Genomic DNA, 22,598 nt, shown 5'->3' with positions numbered 1-22,598 from the left:
AAAATGAAGTAGAAGTTTTGTTTGCCTCCTACACTATAATCAAGAGGCATTTCTGTCTTGAGTAGATACATTTCCATCCTGGATTTTAGCTAGGAAACTAACCCCTCTCTAAGGGTATAGAATTATTAGTTGATTTATACTTTTTACCAATTCAGAAAAGAACTAAAGTATTTTACTGTGATGAGGCAAAATTTTTGTTGTTCTTTCATGGATTCATAAATTACACGTGCTTACAAATATCTTGTGACTAAATAAAGACTAATAAAAGATAAAACAAGAATTTGGAATTGAGAATGGAGGATATAAATATACTATCTCTGAAGGACAACTTATGTGCTATGCTTAATTTGTAAAACTTACCTAGAAATTTCTTTGGGGGCCAAGGTACAAAAAGAACCAAGAAGGAAGTCTACCTAAATTGATTACATTATTCTTTTCAGAAATAATGTAAAGAATGGGAGAGAAAATAGATCATAACAAATATAGAATACATTTTCATAAGGCTCATTCTTTTGATTTAAAAAAAAATTATTTATTTGAGTGAGAGAGGGAATACAAGTACGGGGAGCGGGAGAGGAAGAAGCAGGCTTCCCGCTGAGCAGGGAGCCCGATGTGGGGCTTGATCCCAGGACTCTGGAATCATGACCTGAGCCGAAGGCAGAGGCTTAATGACTGAGCCACCCAGGTGCCCCTCTTCTTGTGATTTTCAATAAATTAACCTATTAAAGGTAATGATGATAAAAATTCTGGTCTAAGAATGTAAATAAGTATATAGATAGAAATATGTGTGTGTAGCCTTTAGGCTAACTTATCTTAAGGATACAACCTGGAAGAACTGATAGCATGTCTCTTAGATAGTTTTTCTTTTCTTTTCTTTTTATTAAAGATTTTATTTCTTTATTTGACAGAGAGAAAGACTTCGAGAGAGGAAACACAAGCAGGAAGAGTGGGAGAGGGAGAAGCAGGCTTCCTGCTGAGCAGGGAGCCCAAAGTAGGACTTGATCCCAGGACCGTTTGATCATGACCTGAGCGGAAGGCAGATGCTTAACCACTGAGCCAGGTCCCTTAGATGGTTTTTCCTAAATGACAGTTCTGGGGGCTCCTGGGTGGCTCAGTGGGTTTAAGCCTCTGCCTTCAGCTTTGGTCATGGTCTCAGGGTCCTGGGATCAAGCCCTGCATCAGGCTCCCTGCTCAGCTTCTCCCCAGTCCCCCGACCTGCCTCTCTGCCTACTTGTGATCTCTCTGTCAAATAAATAAATAAAATCTTAAAAAAAAAAAAAGAGAGAGAGAGACGAAAAAAGAAAAAAAAATGACGGTTCTGGTGGCAGTTTTTTGGTATTGTATTACCGCCTAACTCTTCTTCTCCACACCCATTTTCAACAGTAAATAGAGTGATTCTTTTGAAGCCCAGGTTAAGTTACTTCTTTTTGTAAAACCCTTTAGTAGACTTCTCATCTTACTCAGAAGGAAAATTGAAGTCCTGCTGACCTCGTTATTATTCCTCAACCATGGGTCAGGACCTTTACACTAGTTCTTCCCTCTTCTCGGAACATTGTTACTCCCAAGGACTTCCGTATTGCCTTCACCTTCTCACTGAGGCCTTCCCTCACCACTCTGTTTACAATTTTCCTTGTTTGCACAATCCCCTACATCAGCCCCTAGTCTCTTTACTTTTTGTGTTCTTGGTACTTTTCACCCTCTGAAGATACGTAGTTCTAGAAATTACGATTTTGTTGTTGTTGTTTTATCCCTAGTAGGATATAAAACTTCGTTGAGGCAGGAGGTTTTTTGTTTTGGGGTTTTTTTTTTTTTTTCTGTTTACAGCTTTCTCTCTGGTGCCTAGAATAGTGTCTGGCATGTACTGTTGGTTCAATAAATAGTTACAGAATGAATAAATAGGACTCTACATTATTGTAAAGGACAGATCCGTGTACTTTGAGATGAGACGGGCAAGTGACAAGGCTGAAGTTCTCTTACAAAAGTTGAAAAATCCAACCAGATCATCTTTTAACTTGGCTAAATAAAAAAATCATTTTATTTTACATTTATTTGGATATAGGCTTCAGGCAAAGCCAGGGATTTCTTGTGAAACAGCTTTGAGTACAGCTTAAACACCAGCAGGTACTAACTTGAAAGAGCATCTGCAGAGATGGTTTTTGACTTAGGACATCTTGAAAACACAAATTTTGAATCTCAAAATGACATTATTGCATCTTTGCATATTTTTATACTACAGATTGCTTTGAGCTTATTTATAACACACACAAATAAATTATGGAATTTTACTTTAGTTATTTCTTCAAGCTGTGAATGAAGAAGATTCAGAGAGGTTACATACCTTTAAGGTCACCCACCAGGAAGGATTGGAATCTGAGGATAAACTTGGATCTGACTCCAAACCCATGTTCTATATTTTTTCTTGTATAATGCCTAGCACAGTATTTGAATTGATGGACAGATGGATAGAGGGCAGATGTATGAACATGGTGATTGTACACCAGGATTGAATGTAGAGAATATTGATGTATTGGTAGTTCTTTTATTTCTGGCTACTTATATATTTAGGCATAGAATCCTAATTTTTTTTTTTAAGATTTTAAGAATTTTTTTAAAAGATTTTATTTATTTATTTATTTATTTATTTATTTATTTCTCAGAGAGAGAGAGAGAGAGAGCACGCACAAGCAGGCAGAGTGGCAGGCAGAGGCAGAGAGAGAAGCAGGCTCCCTGTTGAGCAAAGAGCCCGATGCCGGACTCTATCCTAGGACCCTGGGATCATGACCTGAGCAGAAGGCAGCAGCTTAACCAACTGAGCCTCCCAGGTGTCCCAGAAGCATTGTTTTTAAAACATGTTTTTAAGGGTCATTTAATGAATTGAAGCTCCTTGCTATATAAAATAATATAGAATCTGCAAGGTAATATTCTGAAATACTGACTTATTAACATTTGAATGCTTATTAGACTTGTAGATAAAATGGGTTCTGCAGTAAACAAGACAGATAGATCTTTGATGGAACTTTAATTTTGGAGGACATGGGAGATAAACAGTAAATAAATCTATAGTAAGTGTTATACAGAGAATTGGGGATATGGAACGGAGAGAGACTGGATGACTATTTAAATTGGGTGGTCAGAGAAGTCTTCATTGTTAAGGTGATGGTTAAAACGTGAGGAGCCAGTCATGTACAGGCAGGCTATGGCAACAGCTAGTGCAGAGGCTGTCAAGTGAAAACAAATTTGCAAATTTGGGGACATTAAAAAAAAAACACATGAATTTAGTTGTCAGGGAAAGGACTGCCTCAAAATTTGGGGGGCTGGAGTAAAGAACAAGTCCTATAGCACTTGTAAACCTCAAGGTAAGGATTTTGGAATTGGTTCTGGTTATAATGAATTGGAAATTTTGTGTTTTTTTTTTTTTTTTAAGCCTAGTAATCTCTGTTTTGTGGTGAGATCTAATTCATACACTGTAATTCAGCCGTTTAAAGTATAAAGCTAGTTCTTTAGTGTATTTACAAGGTATATATATTTACCATCATCATAATTTTTGAACATGTTTACATTCCCAAAAAGAAACTCCATACTCTTTTTTTTTTTGAGACTCTACTCTAGCAACCCCTCCCCGTCCTGACCAAATGCCTTAGCCAGGGCAGCCACTAATATACTTTATGCCTATGTAGATTTTCCTATTCTGGGCATTTCATATAAATGGAATCATACATTATTTGATCTTTTGTGTCTTATTTTTCTCACTTAACATTATCAGGGCTCACCAAGGTTGTAGCAGATATCAGTACTTCATTCTGTTTTATCGCTGAATAATATTCTGTCATATGACAATACCACATTTTATTTATCCATCCATCAGTTGATGGGCATTTAAGTGGTTTCTACTTTTTGGCTATCGTGAATAATGTTGTTATGAGCATTCATGTATGAATCTCTGTATTGGGCATATGTTTTCATTTCTCTTGGTTATATACCAGGAAGTAGAATTGCAGGATCATATGGTAGCTGTATGTTTAACATTTTGAGGAACTGCCAGACTATTTCCACAGTGGCAACATCAGTTTACATTTATACCAACTATGCTTGAAGATTCCAATTTCTCTACATCCTTTATTGTTTGTTTTTTTGCTTATAGCCATCCTAGGGTGTATGAAGTGATTTTGACTTACAGTTCCCTAATGACTAATGATGTTGAGCATCCTTCTCATATTTTCTTCTAAGAGTTTTATAGTTTTGACTCTTATATTCTGGCCTTAGATCTGTTTTGAATTAATTTTTATTTATTTCTGCGGTGTGAGGGTAGGGGTCCAACTTCATCATTTGCATGGAGATAACCAGTTGTTTTAGCACTGTTTGTTAGAAAAAACCTTAATCTTTCCCCATTGAAGCTATTGGAAGGTTTAAGCAGAAGACGTTATGATCAGGCACATATTTAAAGAAGAACACTCTGGCTACTGTGTAGAGAATGTCATTTCCTATATATATGAATGTTAGAATGCCAGCCAAAGTTACTGAAAATGACCAGTCAGTGCCATAGAACTAAGAGCAGAAACATGTGGTTTCAGAAAATCCATGAGAATAAAATGTTTCAAGAAGAGAAAGTGGTCAATTTTATGGCATCCTGATGAATGATTAAAATATATAAAAAGGAACTAAATCCTGGATTTAGCTATCAGAAGTTATTGGAGACCCTTTGAAGAAGAGCAGTCTTGGTAGAATAGTAGTAGCAGTAGTCAGATTAGAATTGGTTGAGAAATGAATTTGGGAAGACAGAAATTAGAGAACTCTTTAAAGAAGTTTGCTGGGGAGATTTTATTGTAGATACAGACAAGGTGGTTTTAAACTTTATATTGAGGGTTGCTTGAGTAGCTCAGCTGGTTAGACATCTGACTCTTGATCTCAGCTCGGGTCTTGATCTGAGGAGTTCAAGCCCCACATTGGACTCCACAGTGGGCATGGAGCCTACATAAAAACAGCAACAACAACTTATATGCAAAGGCTACATAGCTTAAAAAAAACTGATAAAAATATGTGGGAGGAAGCTCTCTGGTTTTAAGACTTTATTTAGCTATAGTAATCAACACAGTATGGTTTTGGGAGAGACATAGACACATAGATCATTGGAACAGAAAGAAAAACCCAGAATTAGATTGGGTTATGGTTGATTAATTTTTATCAAAGGTGCAAAAGCAACTCCACGAAGAAAGGGTATTTCTTCAACATTTTCAACAAATGATGCTAGAGTAGTTGGACTTCCATAAGTAAAAACATGAACCTCTCAAAATTCACACCCTGTACAAAAATTAACTCAGAATGTATTATCAGTTCATTTGTTCATTCATTCATCCTTTATTTTTTAAAGATTTTATTTATTTATTTGACAGAGAGAAAGCACAAGCAGGGGTAGTGGCAGGCAGAGGGAGAGGGAGAAGCAGGCTTCTAGCTGAGCAGGGAGCCTGGTGTGGGGCTCGATCCCAGAACCCTGGGATCATGACCTGAGCCAGAGGCAGATGGTTGACCAATTGAGTCACCCAGGTGCCCTGTATCATCAGTTTAAATATAAAATGTAAAATCAGGGGCGCCTGGGTGGCTCAGTGGGTTAAAGCCTCTGCCTTCGGCTCAGGTCATGATCCCAGGGTTCTGGGATCGAGCCCCGCATCAGGCTCTCTGCTCAGCAGGGAGCCTGCTTCCTCCTCTCTCGGCCTGCCTTTCTGCCTACTTGTGATCTCTGTCTGTCAAATAAATAAATAAAATCTTTTAAAAAAATAAAATAAAATGTAAAATCATAGACTTTCAGAAGAAAATATAGAAAATAGGACCTCAGACTAGGTGAAGAGTTCTTAGATACAACGCTAGAACTGTGATCCATAAAAGATTCTTGAAAAAATCACTAGATTGGATTTCAGTATTTAAAACTCTTACTCTGCAAAAGACCCTGTTAAGAGAATTAAAAAACTAGGTACAAAACTCTCAACATACAGAGTGTTTTTAAAAAAAAAAAAAGACGGCAACCAATCCAGTTAGAAAATGGACAGAAGACAAGAGCTGCCATTTCACCAGAGAGGATATGTGAATGGCAGATGATGATATGAAAAAATATTCATCATCATTAGCCTTAGAGAAATACAAATTTAAATGATGATGAGGTATCACTACATGCCTTATTTATTAGATTAAAATAAAAAATAGTGACAACACCAAATGCTAATGAATGCAGAGAAAACAAATCTGTTACATTGCTAGTTGGAATGTAAAGTGGTACAGCAGCTCTAGAAAAGTTGCCTTGTTTCTTTCTTTTTTTTTTTTAATAAACATATATTTTTATCCCGAGGGGTACAGGTCTGTGAATTGCCAGGTTTACACACTTCACAGCACTCACCAAAGCACATACCCTCCCCAATGTCCATAATCCCACCCCCTTCTCCCAACCTCCCTCCCCCCAGCAACCCTCAGTTTGTTTTGTGAGATTAAGAGTCACTTATGGTTTGTCTCCCTCCCAATCCCATCTTGTTTCATTGATTCTTTTTCTACCCACTTAAGCCCCCATGTTGCATCACCACTTCCTCCTATCAGGGAGATCATATGATAGTTGTCTTTCTCTGCTTGATTTATTTCGCTAAGCATGATACGCTCTAGTTCCATCCATGTTGTCGCAAATGGCAAGATTTCATTTCTTTTGATGGCTGCACAGTATTCCATTGTGTATATATACCACATCTTCTTGATCCATTCATCTGTTGATGGACATCTAGGTTCTTTCCATAGTTTGGCTATTGTGAACGTTGCTGCTATAAACATTCGGGTGCAAGTGCCCCTTTGGATCACTACATTTGTATCTTTAGGGTAAATACCCAGTAGTACAATTGCTGGGTCATAGGGCAGTTCTATTTTCAACATTTTGAGGAACCTCCATGTTGTTTTCCAGAGTGGTTGCACCAGCTTGCATTCCCATGCCTGGTTTCTTATAAATGTAAACATACCATGTGGGTCAGCAGTAAGATTCCTGGGTATTCATCCAGAAGAAATGAAAACTTAGGTACACACAGGAACTTGTACATAAATATTCATAGCAACTTTATTTGTGATGGCCAAAAACTGGAAACAATCCAGTCTCTTTCCACAGGTGAGTGAATAAACAGATTGTGGTATGTCCATACAATGGAATACTATTCAGCAATAAAATGGAACAGACTAGTATTAGGTGCAGCAACTTTGATGGATCTCAGGAAGTCATGGTGAAAGAAGTGAAAGATGACCATTTCAAAAGGTTGTATAGAATATAACATGATTCCATTATATAGCATTCTGAAAATGGCAAAATCATAGATGTGGAGAACAGATTATTGACCAGGGTATAGGGACTAAAGAAGATGAGTTTTCTATCGTGTTTGTGGTGGTTATTATACAGGCCAGTACATCTGATAAAATTGCAGAGAACTACATACATGTGTGCGTGTGTACCCACAAACACATACAAATGTACGTTTAAAAAAAAAAGTAGACTTTAAATAAGTTCCTCGATTGTACCAATGTAAATTTCCTGGTTTTGCTTTTGTAAGATGGTGTAAGATGTTACCATTGGGGAGAACTGGGTGAAGGATACAAAGACTTTGTACTATTTTTGTAGCTTCCTGTGAGGCTATAATTATTTTAAAATAAAGTTTTAAAAAAGAAAGCTTGCTGGGGAGGTGAACATAGAAATGGGATGTTAGTTGGAGGGGTATAGTGTTGAGAATGGGATTTTTTTGTTTTAATTTTGCTCTTTTAGAATAGGGGATACTAAAACATGTATGTATCCTGATGAGAATGATTCATAAAAGGACGAAATTAGTGATGCAAACAAGGGGGAAATTACAGGAGCAAAATCTCTATCTTAGATCTTTGGCATGAAGAAATTAAAAAAATACTATTTACATATTTCCATCTTGTTACCTAAAAATGAGGTTATCTTTACAACATTTTGTAAGTGATCCTAAAGGTAAATGTAGCTGTACTATGGCTTAATCCTTTAATGTTCTAAACATTCCGCAGACTTTTGTGATATGTTATAGAACATGATCACTGAATAAAATGAATTTTAAGAGTTTTTATCACACTTGCTGGTGTTCATTCTAAAATAACTGCCAAGACTTTTCTGTGTCATTTTTCTGTGGTTTTCCCTTCCAGATTTTCACCCACTATAGGTAGTCATGAATTTCCTTTGACTAAAAAAAGTTACACACACATATATATATTCTTATGAATAAACTATAATTATTTACCATTTAAGAATTAAATGGGTGATGGTACTGTTTTGCTTTGTAGTGTATAGTGGATTTAATGTTAATCTTACCAAACCATTTGACTGTTTTGCCCTTCATTTATCTAGAATGTCGTAATATCAAAATGCTCAATATAAATTATTGCTGTTTATTTCAGGGATACGGCAGGCCAGGAACGATTTCATACCATCACAACCTCCTACTACAGAGGAGCAATGGGTATCATGCTAGTATATGACATCACCAATGGTAAAAGTTTTGAAAACATCAGCAAATGGCTTAGAAACATAGATGAGGTAAGACTAGAAATTGTATAAACTCTTTATAAAGACACATTTTTGAGTTTAGTTAAGAATAATTCTAAAGGATGTTTAGGGTATAATGTACTATCATTATTACTGTGTTATTTCTACTTCTTAAAGGTTAATGTTAATCTGCCTTTCTCTTAAATATGTGGGTAAGTCTATCTAGAACCCCATCCAAGGCAATTACTAACTTACCCAAAAACTTTATACATCCATCTTTTAAAGATGGCCCCATGTAGAAGCTACTAGTGGTTTTACACACCTCTCTGTAAACAAATTCTTTCTCAATGAATTTTTATTGAATGAATAAATTACTAAATTTTTCAGTAGTAATTTAAAACAACAGAAACGTTATATTACTTCTAGAAATTTTGAAAGATACAGAGTAGTAATGTGGTAAAAACCTAACGAAAATAGTGTTGTATCATTGCCTGAGAAGATGTCAGTTTTTATAAGGTAAAATATATGTGTCAAAGCCAGTCTTTTTCTGTTCTGCAGTATAGGTGGCTTCTTGTTGAAATTATTTTTCATGTCTTATTGCAGCCTTCTGGGCATTGATTTCCTTAAGACTAACTAACTCCTTAAAGCACTTTTGGCTAGAAGACCAAGTATTAGATGCAAGATAATGATATCTCAGTGGTAGCAGTCTTGACAGCTTATTACTGACTTTTCCGTCACTGCAATAAATCTTCAAAGAGAAGCCTGTTAATATCTAATAATCAGTTAATAATATACAGATTTTTTTAAACAAGGCGCCATTTTGGATTTCCTTAGCCTTTATTTTATGATTCAGCTAAGTAGCACATGTAGTAGGAGCAATTGATAGACTGTGCATTGTTGTTTCAACAACAGCAGTTTTCCAAATTCTCTGACATGTACTGGATGTCCTACAATTCAGTCCTATTCTGATGCTAACTGCCCAACCTTAGTGTCAGACTCTCCCAAGTTGAAGGACTGCCCTTCCTTCAGATGTTAAGTCCTGGTTCCCTTCAGTTACCTTCACTTCTCTCTGACTTCGCTACAAATTTGAGGGGGTCCCAGGGCCCCCAGGACTTTCAGGTTCAGTTGTTGGCTGTAATGACTCCTAGAACTCAGGAAAGTGTTTTATTTACATTTATAATTTTATTATAAAGGATGCAGGAACAGCTAAATGGAAGAGATGTACAGGGAAGGTATGGGGGTTGGGGAACACAGAACTTCCATGCCATCTCTAGACATAATCACCCTCTGGGCATTTTGATATGTTCACCAACCTGGAAGAGGTCCCCTAACTTCATTGTTTCGGAGTTTTGATTCAGGTTTTACTGCATATGTATGGTTAGTTAAATCATTGGCCTCTGGTGATTTAACTTCATCTCTAGCCCTCTTTACCTCATGGGAGGTAGGGGAGTGGCTGAAAGTTCCAAATCTTTTTTTATTTTTTATTTGAGGTGGGGTAGAGAAAGAGAGTGAGCAAGAGATCACAAGCAGGGGTAGGAGAAGCAGACTCCCCTCTGAGCAGGAAGCCTGACGTTGGGCTTGATCCCAGGACCTGGAGATCATGACTTGAGCCAAAGGCAGATCCTTAACAATCTGAGCCACCCAGGTGCCCCTTGAAAGTTTCAATTCTTTAATCACATGTTTGGATTTTCTAGTGACTGATTTCCATTGTGAAACTCTATAGGCCACCACTCTGCCCAAGTTCTTCATTAGCATAAACTTAGGTAGGTAGAAAGGGCTCTGTTACAAACAACAAAAGACAGTCTTTCACTCAGGAAATTAGGAGTACTGTGCCAGGGCACCAAGGCCAAATTCGTTCTTTATTTCTGTTACAGCCTTATGCACGTCATAGGTGGGTGGCTTTAGTTTCCCAACATGAGAATTAAGATACATAAAACTCAGCCACTAAAAAGAAAATATGTGGGGTGCCTGGGTGGCTCAGTGGGTTAAGCCTTTGACTCAGGTCATGATCTTGGTCCTGGGATCAAGCCCCACGTCTGACCTTTTCTCAGCAGGGGGGAGCCTGCTTCCCTCACGCCTCTCTGCCTGCCTCTCTGCCTACTTGTGATCTGTCAAATAAATAAATAAAATCTTAAAAAAAAAAAAAGAAAGAAAATGTGTTTTTCTGGCATACAAGAGATTGGTGTTGCCTAATTTTCACTTTGTTTTTGAAGTTAAAGCTTGAACAAAATGAAAAAAAGCCAAATTAATCCAGCAACATTTTAAAAGGATTATATATTGTTGATCAAGAGGAATTTACCTAGGAATGCAAGGGTAGTTCAATATAAAATCAATCAGTGTAATACACCATCTTTTAATGTTTTTTTTTTTTTTTTTTTAGATTTTATTTATTTATTTGAGAGAGGGAGAATGACCCAAGTGGGGAAGGGGAGAGGGAGAGGGGAGAAGCAGACTCCTTGCTGGGTGGGGAGCTTGAGTCGGGGCTGGATCCCAGGCTGCTGAGATCCAACCAGAGTGAAAGGCAGACACTTAACCAACTGAGCCATCCAGGCATCCCTGTAATACATGGTTTTTTTTAATTGAATATTTTATGTATTAATTTGACAGAGAGTGTGTACATAAGCACAAGCAGGCAAAGGAAGAGGGAGAAGCAGACTTCCTGCTGAGCAGGGAGCCCGACTTGGGGCTCCATCCCAGGACGCTGGGATCGTGACCTGAGCTGAAGGCAGACACTTAACCAACTGAGCCGCCCCAGGCACCCTGTGTAATACACCATCTTGATAAAAGATAGAAACTGTATGATCTTGCCATCAGACACAGGAAAAATTTTGACAAACCCAACACCCTTTCAAACTAGAAATAGAACATCCTTAGCCTAGCAAAGGACATCTGTGAAAATCCTACAGCTAACAAGCATACCTGTCTCTGTGATCAAGAAAATGAGAAGTATGCCATTACTGTTCAGAATTTTAGTAGAAGTTCTAGCCAGGGCATTTAGGCAAAGAAAAGGAGGAAACCCAGATTGAGAGGGAAAACTGTATTTGTAAATAATGAGATTTTGTATATAGAAAATCCTAAGGAGTGGTTCCTGGGTGGCTTGGTTGATTAAACATCTGCCTATGGTTTAGGTCAAGATCATGGGGTCCTAGGATCAAGCCCCACATTGGGTGGCTTCCAGCTTGGCGGGAGCCTGCTTTCCTCTGCCCGACCCCCTGCTTGTGCTCTTTGCCACACCCCTCAATAAAATCTTTCTTTTAAGATCTTATTTATTTATTAGCACAAGTAGGGGGAGTAGCATGCAGAGAGAGAAGGAGAAGCACATTCCCCACTGAGTAGGGACCCCAATCTGGGGCTTAATCCCAGGACTCTGGGATCATGACCTGAGCTGAAGACAGATGCTTAACTGACTAAGCCACCCAGGCACCCCGTCAAAGAAATAAAATCTTAAAAAAAAATAGAGAGAGAGAGAGAGAAAAAAAAATCTAAGGAACATACACACACACACAAAAAAAAACTGTTAGAACTGGTGAACAAGTTCAGTAAACTTGGAGGATACAAGATCAATACACATAAATCACTTGTATTTCTTTTTTTTTTTTTTAATATTTTTTTATTTATTTATTTGACAGACAGATCACAAGTAGGCAGAGAGGCAGGCAGAGAGAGAGGAGGAAAGGAAGCAGGCTCCCCACTGAGCAGAGAGCCCGATGCGGGGCTCGATCCCAGGACCCTGGGATCATGACCTGAGCCGAAGGCAGAGGCTTTAACCCACTGAGCCACCCAGGCACCCCAATCACTTGTATTTCTATACACTAGCAGCAAATAATCAAAAAATGAAATTAAGAAAAAGTTCCAGGGGCGCCTGGGTGGCTCAGTCGTTAAGCAGCTGCCTTCAGCTCAAGTCATGATCCCAGTATCCTGGGATCGAGCCCTGCATCAGGCTCCTTGCTCAGCGGGAAGCCTGCTTCTCCCTCTCCCACTCCCCCTCCTTGTATTCTTTCTCTTGCTGTCTCTCTGTCAAATAAACAATTTCTTTTTTAAAATTGTGTGTGTGTGTGTGTGTGTGTATATATATTTTCCATTTGCAGTAGCATCAAAAAGAAGAAAAACTAGTTATGAAAAATTTAGCCAAAGATATTCAGAACTTACATACTAATAACCACAAAATGTCAAAAGACATTAAAGATCAATGTAATTGAAAAGACATCCCATGTTTATTAATTGAAGTTTTCATATTTTTAAAATGGCAGCATTAGCCAAAGTGATCTGCAGTTTCAGTGTAATCCTATTAAAATCCCAGCTGCTGGCTTGGGGCTTGTGGGGGAGGTGAGGGCGTGGCTGGGAGAAATTGACAGGCTGATCTTAAAATTCATATGGAGGTGCAGGCATGGGACCCAGAATAGTCAAACAGATTTTGATATGAGGAATGACTTTTAAGCTGAGATCTGAAGAAATGAGTGAGTAAAAGATACTCAGAAAAGGATAGGGCTAGTGGAAAGAATGTAATCGATTCAAATCTAAGACAAATCTCAAAGTACTTTGTTCTCTAGAGAATTTAACTACCTTGGCTTAGAGACATTCAGGGAAAGGAGTGTTGGGCCAAAGATGGATGATTTTTCTTATTCCAGGGGTTGGTTGTCTTTTCACTCTGATGGTGACCTTTGACACATAAAAGTTTTTTAATTTTGATGAAGTATAATTTGCCTTTTTTTCTTTTGTTGCCTGTACTTTTTGGTATCATATCCAAGATACCATTGCCAAATTGGATGTCATAAAATTTTTCTCCTGTATTTTCTGAGTTTTTTAGTTTTAAGTCTTATATTTAGGCTTTTTATCCATTTTGAGTTCATTTTTTTATATGGTGGTAAGTTAAGAGTCCAGCTTCATTCTTTCCCATGTTAAAATCTGGTATGCCCAATACCACTTTTATTTATTTATTTATTTAAAGATTTTTACTTATTTGACAGTTTGATATAGAGAGAGTGCAAGTAGACAGAGCAGTAAGCAGTAAGCTCTCCACTGCGCTGGGAGCCTGATGTGAGGCTGGATCCCAGGATCCTGGGATCATGACCTGAGCCAAAGGCAGCCGCTTAACCCACTGAGCCACCCAGGCACCCCCAGCACCCATTTTTTGAAAAGACTAGTCTTTCCTCCATTGAATGGACTTGGCCCTCTTGTTGAAAATCATTTGATCATACATGCAAGGGATTATTTCTTGGCTCTGTATGCGGTGTATTCATGTATATGTCTTTATGCCAGTAGCACACTGTTTTGATTATTGCAGCTTTGTAGTAAGTTTTGAAATCAGGAAATAAGTATGAATCTTTTAACTTTGTACTTCTTTTTCAAGATCGTTTTTTACTGTTCAGGGTCCCTCAAAGCTATAAATGAATTTTAGGGAGGGATTTTTCTATTTGTGCAGATGATGTTGTTAGGATTTCAGTGGGGCAAACATTTATTTTTAACTAATTATTCTGCATGGGATCTTCCTGTGCCCTAGCAGTATAGCCTCTTGAGATTTTAAGAGCTCTGTAGAATTTTTTTTTTTTTTTTAAACTCTAGAATTTTTGATTCAGGCTTCTGTAGGGTAATACTCATGATCTGAACTCATGGTCCAGCTTGGATTTCGATTATGCCTAAGAGATTGCTGTTTCAGGTCTTTTGCCCGTATCTTCCAGTTTTGATGAGAATATCTAGAAACTAGACAGCCTCGTGTTGGGGTAAGATAATATTTGACAGTGTTATGTCTTAGGAATTGTGTTTTTTTTCCTAAGTAATTTGCGAGTTTGTATAAGCTTTTTGCATGGGGTGATTTCAGGGTGATGGTATAAAACTTCCAGATTATAAAAATAACACTGAAAATTGAGAATAATAAAGCCATTTTTAGAGAATATTAAGCTATAAGTCATGATAAAATGTCAATTAAATCTCCCTTCCATTGTAGCATGCCAATGAAGATGTGGAAAGAATGTTACTAGGAAACAAATGTGATATGGATGATAAAAGAGTTGTACCTAAAGGAAAAGGAGAACAGGTAAAAGCTATGAATGAAACTAATACACTGTCCTTTCTTTGTGAAGATGGCATGACATTTGATTGTTAGTAGTGGTAATGAATGTGCTGAGCTCTTCACATTGTTTTAGAAGTGCTGTGGGAAACAAGTTATCATGTGAGTGAGTTTTTTCAGTGCCTATCTAACAGGTGTAGGAGAATCAGACCTTTGGTAGTAGTACCTTTAGCTGTATTTAAACTACAAAGAGGAAAAATAACAAATCAGTGATCCCCAGTTTTGTAATTTAAGACTTTAAGCACCTCACTTAGAGTATTTGACATAAACTCCTGAAGTGAGGAGAGGATTCTTTTATTATTACTTTTGTTTGCTTATTTATTTTTGAAAGAACTTGACCATTTGAATTGTGACCCATTGAAGTACTTTGCTTTATATAACCTAGTAGGGACTGTGCCTTTAGAATAATATTATTTCCTCCAGGATGCTAAAGTCAACAATTGGCACCCTGTGCTTGATAATTTTATGATGACATTTTGCTTCTATTTTAGATTGCAAGGGAGCATGGTATTAGATTTTTTGAGACTAGTGCAAAAGCGAATATAAACATCGAAAAGGCTTTCCTCACATTAGCTGAAGATATCCTTCGAAAGGTAAGATCCAATGTGCCCAGTGTCACAATTCTTTTTTGAAGTACTGGATTAACATATAAAAATTAGATTTGGGTGGTATTATTCCTAAATGTTTACTCATCACCAGTATCTCACCCTCCTAAAGTGGAGTAGGGACTTGGGGAAGCAGTGAGCCATTAGAAATCTGGAACATCTGGTCAGTGGTAACACTGTCCTGAGCTCCCACACAGGTCCCCACACAGGTCCCCAGTTGCATTCTCCTTTTTTTCAGCTTTTTGTCGGGTCTCTGCTCTTGTGGCTCTTCTGTTTACTTTTGGACTCACTTCTCTTAGACATTCTTTGTATTTCCATAGATAATTTCTTAAAATTTAAGATAATAGTTACTGCTACAGAATCACTTTCTTCTATCTATGTAGTCATTTCTCAGATATGCCAGTAAAGAACCTGTCTATATTATATAGTGAATAAATGCAATAAATCCATCCCTATTTTTCATTTAGCCAATCATTTCACTCTGTGATATTTTAAAAATTGCTAAAATATGGTCCCAGGGAATTCATTTTACTTCAGGGTTAGTTTTCTGAATTTAACTTGGGAATCCCCATACTTACCTATATGAGTTGCTTGTAGCAAAATTGGGAATTGATTTTCGTAGTTCTCCTCAAATGAGTAGATATAATATCCAGATTTGGTTCTAAATCCTGAGTTGTCCACTCAGTCGATGGTATCTTTAAATGCACATAAAAACAGAAAAAATCTGACACAACTCCTAATGGAGAAGCAGTTATTGTATAGGAGAAAATTATTTGCTTCTGGCAACCTTTCTATTTTTATAATTGAAATAACAGTATTTTTTCAAAAACCAGTCCCCAAATTAAAAAATACATGTATCTGTAAAATATACGCTGTAATAGAGATGGTATCTCAAATATAAATCTAGTGATATTTCAGAGAAATCAAACTTCATTTTTTATAGTGAAATGTAGTCATCCGCTAACTCTAAGTGTGTGTTCAAACCAGAAAAAAGTCATCAGTTATACTGCTATTCACAGTGACTACAAAAGTTGTACCCTTCCATGTCTGCCAGCATCCCGGTATCTATAATATATTGAGTAATAAAAAGCAAGTTAGGATGTAATACGTGTAGTCTGATCTTCTTTTTTAAATTATGTATGGTACCAAACACACGTGTATTAACATGTGCACACATGTGTTTGGTTATGTCCAGCAAATAAAGATCTGGAAGGATCTATGTCAAATGTAAATAGTGAGTATTCCAAGTGGGTGACGGAGGTAAGGAGGAGACATAGAACGGAATTACTCAGTGACTCTGACATTTATATAGTTTTGTTTAGAAAACTTAGCGTATCTTTTTAGTTAAAAAAGAAAAAAACGTAAAAATTTTAAAATATTCTTCACAGTATGTAAAGGTAAAACCCCTTGGAAAGTCTTGAGGAATTTTTATATTTTTATATTTGAAAATATTCCTGTGAAAAATAAAAATCGAAGCATAGAAAAGTAAAGTACTAGATGGACAAGGAAAAACGTTCATATTTTTAATTAAATGAAGGGAATAACAAGAATAGAAAAATGCTCTTTTAATTAATGGAATACTTTGTATTTCAGAGTTTGGTAGGTCACAGTGAAAGATTATTCCAGTACCCACAGAATTTACCACAACACTTGTTGAAATCCCCTTGTCTCTTGTGTTTTTTCTCTTTCTGGATTTTTTTGTTTTCTCCGTTGTTTTTGATTTTTTTTTCTGTCCACACTGTATCCCTTGATTTTTTTTCACTAATCTTGGCATTTAAAAAAAAGGATGCTTATATAGTCTTAAAATTTGCTTCCAGATATGACAGATCTTCCTTGTTACCATATTAAAGGTTAAAAAGTACGCATTCACTGATAAAGATCTCAGTCTGGTCTGCGTCTTCCCCATGTAGGCATGCCCCAATGTGGGATCCCATTTTTTTCTCAATACACATACATAAACTTTTTGATGTGGTAAAATTAGAAGTTAAACAGCAAACAGTGGGAAATACAGGAGTGTTTCCTGACCAGCAGCTTCCTGTGCCATGATTTCTCTCCTGACTTAGTAAAAGAAAATTTAACTTTAGAATGAAAGCAATTCAAAACATTTTTAACTTAATTATTTGAATAGGTAATTCATTCTCATGGTTCAAACCTTTAAAATAGAGAGAGTGCAAGTGCAGAGAAGTTTCCCACCACATTCCCCCAACTCCTCATTCATTCCCCACAGGTAACCAGTGTAATTAACTAAGCTCTTAATTTTTAATATACAAGTAAATATAAATATATATTTTTATTCCCACCAACTTCTTTAAAAACAGATAAGGCAACTTGCTGTACTCTGTTTGTAAAGTAAAATAATTCCACTTTTTAAATAATTGAATGCTACTCCTATGAGTAGATGTGTCATAATTAAACCCTTTTTCTCAGTGAGGAACATGCAGGTGAGTTTTAGCCTTATGATCTCATAAATTGCACTGCAGTGAATAATCTTATATTTAAATCATTTTGCAATCATAGGATTATGTGCAAATATATGAAGGACAGATTCCTAGAAGTGGCCAAAGAGCATGTATGTACATTTTTATTCTGATACATCTTGCCACATGCTGGCATGAGGGTTTTACCCATTTACATTCCTACTAGCAGTGGATGAGAATGTCTGTTTCCTCACACTCTGGCCACGTAATTGATTCTAAGACTTTCAGATCTTTCCCAACCTGACAGGTTAAAAAAAAAAAGTAGATTTAATTTGCAGCTCTTTAAAAATGGTGAGCATTTTTAAAGATAGTTTTAAGAACCACTTTTGTATTTTCTTTTCTGTAAACTTGTTTTATTCCTTTGCTTATTTTTTTAGTTATTGGCCCTTTTCTTATTCTTAGCTATGGCTTATATTTATATTGAAATAAACTTGATTAATACTTTGGCTTTAAAATGTTTTACTTTGCATGGGAGAATTCATTTTTTCAGAGAGTCTCTTTCAAGGATCTAAGTTAAATTGTAGAAGGATAGACAGTGAGGTGTTAAGGAATATAGTGACCTCCCTGGTTACAAGTACCCTTTTCTTTTTTTTTTTTTTTCCCCTCAACATCCATGTACTTTGAACTGACCCACACCTAGAAGTTACCAGAGGAGGACTGTTTCCTGGTAACCATATTCTTTTGCTGTGGGATAGATGCTGAGGGGCTCTTTCTCTTCTGTTATTTTTCTCAAGATCTGCAGTAGGAATAAAGTTGGTTGCTCAGGAAAACCCAAAGTTTTTTTAATGCAAAACTTACAGTGTTAACATGCAGTAAGGAAAAGAATCCCATCAGGCAGTGCGGGAAGGTAGGTGAGCTCAAAGTGCAAGTTGAAATTTCACCCATATGAGTTAAGTAGGACTTCTCTTGAGCTATGTGAGTTTCTAAAATATTTTAAGTTGTTCCCCCCTGGGTTACCTTAACTTTATCTTGTTTCATTGAGAGAATACATTCCCAGTTACATCTTAGCTTTTAAAATTTTATTTTTGGTGACCCACTGTTAACACAACAGCCTGGATGAATTTCACAGATTGATACTGAGTAAAGGGAATAATACATAAAAGAAGACATAAAACATGGTTCCATGTATTTGAAGGTCAAGAAGAGAAAAAGAAACTACTCTCTGGTGACCAAAATGAGAGTACTATTTACCTTTAGGAGGGTAGTACTGGCTGGAAAGGGACACAGGGGAGCCTCCCAGGGTATTATGTTCTATGTTTGATCTGATAGTTTCACTTTATATACTCTAAATCCATCAAGCACAATTAAGATTTGTATACTTCACTGAATGTAAGTGGTTTAAAAAAAAAAAAAAAAGTTCCTTTCCTATATACCATATGGGTTATCCATTGAAAATAGTATATTCTTTTGATTTTAAAAGTAATATTTAGGTTACTGGGGAAATACAGGATTGTTCATAGAAAAAAATAAAATCACTCGTAAACCCACCATCTAAGGGTTTTCTGCTGTTAACATTTGGTGTCTCTCCTTTTGATTTTTTTTTCTATATCCATTTTTACCATGAATTACACAATTTACATTGTGCCCTACCCTTTTTCTTCCACTTAATGTTGGCATATCACTGTTGAGCTTGCCTTTTTAAATCTGTGACAGAGCGTTACAAACTTCAGTCTCAGAAGGCAAGTAACTAGACAGAAAGGGCAGTTTCACTTCTCTGGGGTTAGACTTGACCTGACATTGGTTTTATACAGATACCTTTTGATAATGCTTTTTAAGTACTAGATACTAGACCCCTGGGGGTCAGGGCTAAGTGATAGCAAGGGAGAGCAGAAAAGATACTGGAAGCTTTATTCAAGGGATGCCTAGAGGCCTCTAGACATTTCACAGCTTGGAGTCAGCAGGCAAAATGTAGATGGAAAACAAAGCTTCCAGATCTTTACTTTGCATGGGAGAGAGAACCTACCTGTGTGACTGGAGTTACTTTTTGTTGCCTTTATGAGAATATTTCTGCTGAATCTTGATTTCGCCATAGCAGTGCTTTTCATGGGTTGCTTTCCTTGTGTGTTTGTTCCAGACCCCTGTAAAAGAGCCCAACAGTGAAAATGTAGATATCAGCAGTGGAGGCGGCGTGACAGGCTGGAAGAGCAAATGTTGCTGAGCGTCCTCCCGTCAGTTGCCATCCACCGCCCTGTTTCTCCTCTTGCTGCAAAATAAACCACTCTGTCCATTTTTAACTCTAAACAGATATTTTTGTTCCTCATCTTAACTCTCCAGTCCCCCCGTTTCATTTGTTCTTTCATCCGTGACTGCTTGCTGACTTTATAATTTTCTTCAAACAAGAAAATGTATAGAAAAATCATGTCTGTGACTTCATTTTTAAATGTACTTGCTCAGCTCACCACTGCATTTCAGTTGTATTATAGTCCAGTTCTTCTTATCAACATTAAAACCTATAGCAATCATTTCAACTTTATTCTGCAAATTGTATAAGAATAAAAGTTAGAATTAACAATTTTATTTTGTACAACAGTGGAATTTTCTGTCCTGGATAATGTGCTTGAGTCCCTATAATCTATAGACATGTGATAGCAAAAGAAACAAAAGCCAGGAAAACACTCATTTTCGCCTTGAATATGTAAATGGGATTAATTTTGTCCTGTGCCTTATGTGGAAAGGAATTTCTTTGGTTTTTTCCTTTGTTTGTTTGTTTGTTTTGGTGGAAGCATGTGCAGGAGACATACATATCATCCAGACATAAACCATTAAAATGTTTGTGGTTTGCTTGGCTGTAATTTTCAAAGTAGTTACTTGAGGACAAAGGGTAATGCAGAAATGATAGCTTTGGTTTGCTGAGTCTTAATTTTAAGTGGCCTTGATATTTAAAACTATTCCTGCCACCAGTTCTTCTCTTGGGCCACTTTTTCCTTGTGTCTCTCTGCCTGCATGCTGCTTTCTTTGCTTCTCCCTCCCCCACCACCCAATGGTATGAGTTATTTAAAAACGAAAGGGGCAAACTAGTAGGTTTTTCAAGTTTAACATAAAGTACTGACTTAACTCGCTAAGTAAACTGAAAGATAAATTCTAACTGCCTCCTACTATCAAACGTCTTCCCCTCATTTTCTCTCTCTCCTCAAACTTCGGCCCCAGATTCCTCCATTCGCTCTTTTACTTCATGCTCTTCTCCTTCCCTCTTTGTTCCCTTTCTATCCACTGAGTTTATGAAATGGAAGAGTTAATTGCATGCACTAGTGTTTGGAGGGTGTTGTGGTTTGTCTTTCTAATTAGGTGTATAGCCTGTTCACTTTCCTAGAATAAATCTCGTAACCGAAATTTGAGTAGTCTCCATTCTGGCAACTCCTCTAGCAGCTTGGTAGCCCAGTAAAGGTTTGGTTGTTTTTGATTTTGGTTTTGTTTTAAATGGTGGGAAGGAGGAGTAAAATTTATTAACATGTTTGCCAAATATACTGAGATTTGGCCTTTGAAGAACACTTTTTCAGTGTTAGGTTGTCTTTACCTTAAGATTAGAAATACTTTAGAATATTATTAATTTTAAGTCCTGACTTCACATCCCTTTGGAAAATGTGTATTACCATGGATTTGGGAAAAGGACAACAAAAGGCTTTTCGTGTACAGATAAGATCTCCAGCTGTCTCTAACCTTGTCCTTTTTTTCACTTCATTTTCCTAGTTTTGCTTCATGGCTTATCATCAGGATAGGGTAAGTTAAGTTTGCTACGCTGCTAGCATCCTAAGATGATACCTTTGTTGAAATAATTGTGAATAGCATGATTCATTTCTCACAGAGGCTGAGTTTAGGACAGCAGCTTCCATTGAAAAGTCTCTGTGTGTCGTGGATAGCATTTTAATGCCCTCTTGGCTCACATTAACAGCATAGGGACGTATCTGCTGTAAACATCCATGAATTTTTCAGATAGTGCCCTGAAAATTTTATATGCCTCACTGGTTGTTGTTCTTAGGTTTTTCCTTCACTTGACTTTATCATTGTTTACTAGTAAAAGCAGCATTGCCAAATAATCCCTAATTTTCCACTAAAAATAATAATGAAATGATGTTAAGCTTCTTGAAAAGTTATAGGTTAAACCTACTATTGTTAGATTAATTTTAATGTACGTGTTGCTTTCCTCCGTCTGGAATGTGGCAATAGCTTTTTTATTTTTAACCCTCTTTAATCCTTATTCAATTCAGTGACTTAAGGTTTGAGAGCTAAACACTGGGATTTTTGGGTAAAAAAAAAAGACTGACAGTTTTGTTTGCATAATTATAATCGGCATTGTACATAGAAAGGATATGGCTACCTTTTGTTAAATCTGCACTTTCTAAATATCAAAAAAAAAGGGAAATGGAGTATAAATCAATTTTTGTATAACCTGTTTGAAACATGAGTTTTATTTGCTTAATATTAGGGCTTTGCCCCTTTTTCTGTAAGTCTCTTGGGATCCTGTGTAGAAGCTGTTCTCATTAAACACCAAACAGTTAAGTCCATTCTCTGGTACTAGCTACAAATTCGGTTTCATATTCTACTTAACAATTTAAATAAACTGAAATATTTCTAGATGGTCTACTTCTGTTCATATAAAAACAAAACTTGATTTCCAACTGTGTGGCTTGGTTTTCATTTATTTATGGAGTTGAAGATGGAGGATCACCTCTGAAGACCATGCAAAATAGCAAGCTGGACATTAGAGGAGCAGAAATAGAAGGGAAGTAACTTTCTCAGCATAGGGGAAACAGAAAGCAGTGTCAAGAACTATCTTTGGTAAGAAACTATATAAAAAATGGAAATCTAAGCAGAATCATCTGGGTGTCAAAAGAGACACCAGTCAGTCATTCCCCAGCCCACAATGCTAGAATGTGCCAAAGGCCAGCTGCTCTGAACACAGCTGATGACCCTGGGGCCCCAAGGCAGGCTCCCAGCCC

General features: G+C 36.9%; 1 protein-coding gene across 1 annotated transcript in view; it reads left to right on the top strand.

Annotated features, from left to right (window-relative positions):
• The window catches only part of RAB10 (RAB10, member RAS oncogene family), an 88,403-nt gene extending 66,170 nt beyond the window's left edge, over positions 1–22,233 (top strand). The window contains exons 3-6 of the mRNA XM_045079294.1: positions 8,425–8,563; positions 14,457–14,546; positions 15,071–15,172; positions 19,736–22,233. Of these exons, the coding sequence (XP_044935229.1) occupies positions 8,425–8,563; positions 14,457–14,546; positions 15,071–15,172; positions 19,736–19,819 (415 nt within the window). The 3' untranslated portion in view covers positions 19,820–22,233. The remainder of the gene's footprint in view (positions 1–8,424; positions 8,564–14,456; positions 14,547–15,070; positions 15,173–19,735) is intronic.
• The last annotated feature ends 365 nt before the right edge of the window (positions 22,234–22,598 follow it).

This window comes from Mustela putorius, unplaced genomic scaffold (genome assembly GCF_011764305.1).
Source record: "Mustela putorius furo isolate JIRA1106 unplaced genomic scaffold, ASM1176430v1.1 tig00000281_pilon_pilon_pilon, whole genome shotgun sequence".
Taxonomy (NCBI): domain Eukaryota; kingdom Metazoa; phylum Chordata; class Mammalia; order Carnivora; family Mustelidae; genus Mustela; species Mustela putorius.
The sequence above is the reverse complement of the archived record's forward strand: the minus strand, read 5'-3'. Positions and strand labels throughout refer to the sequence as shown.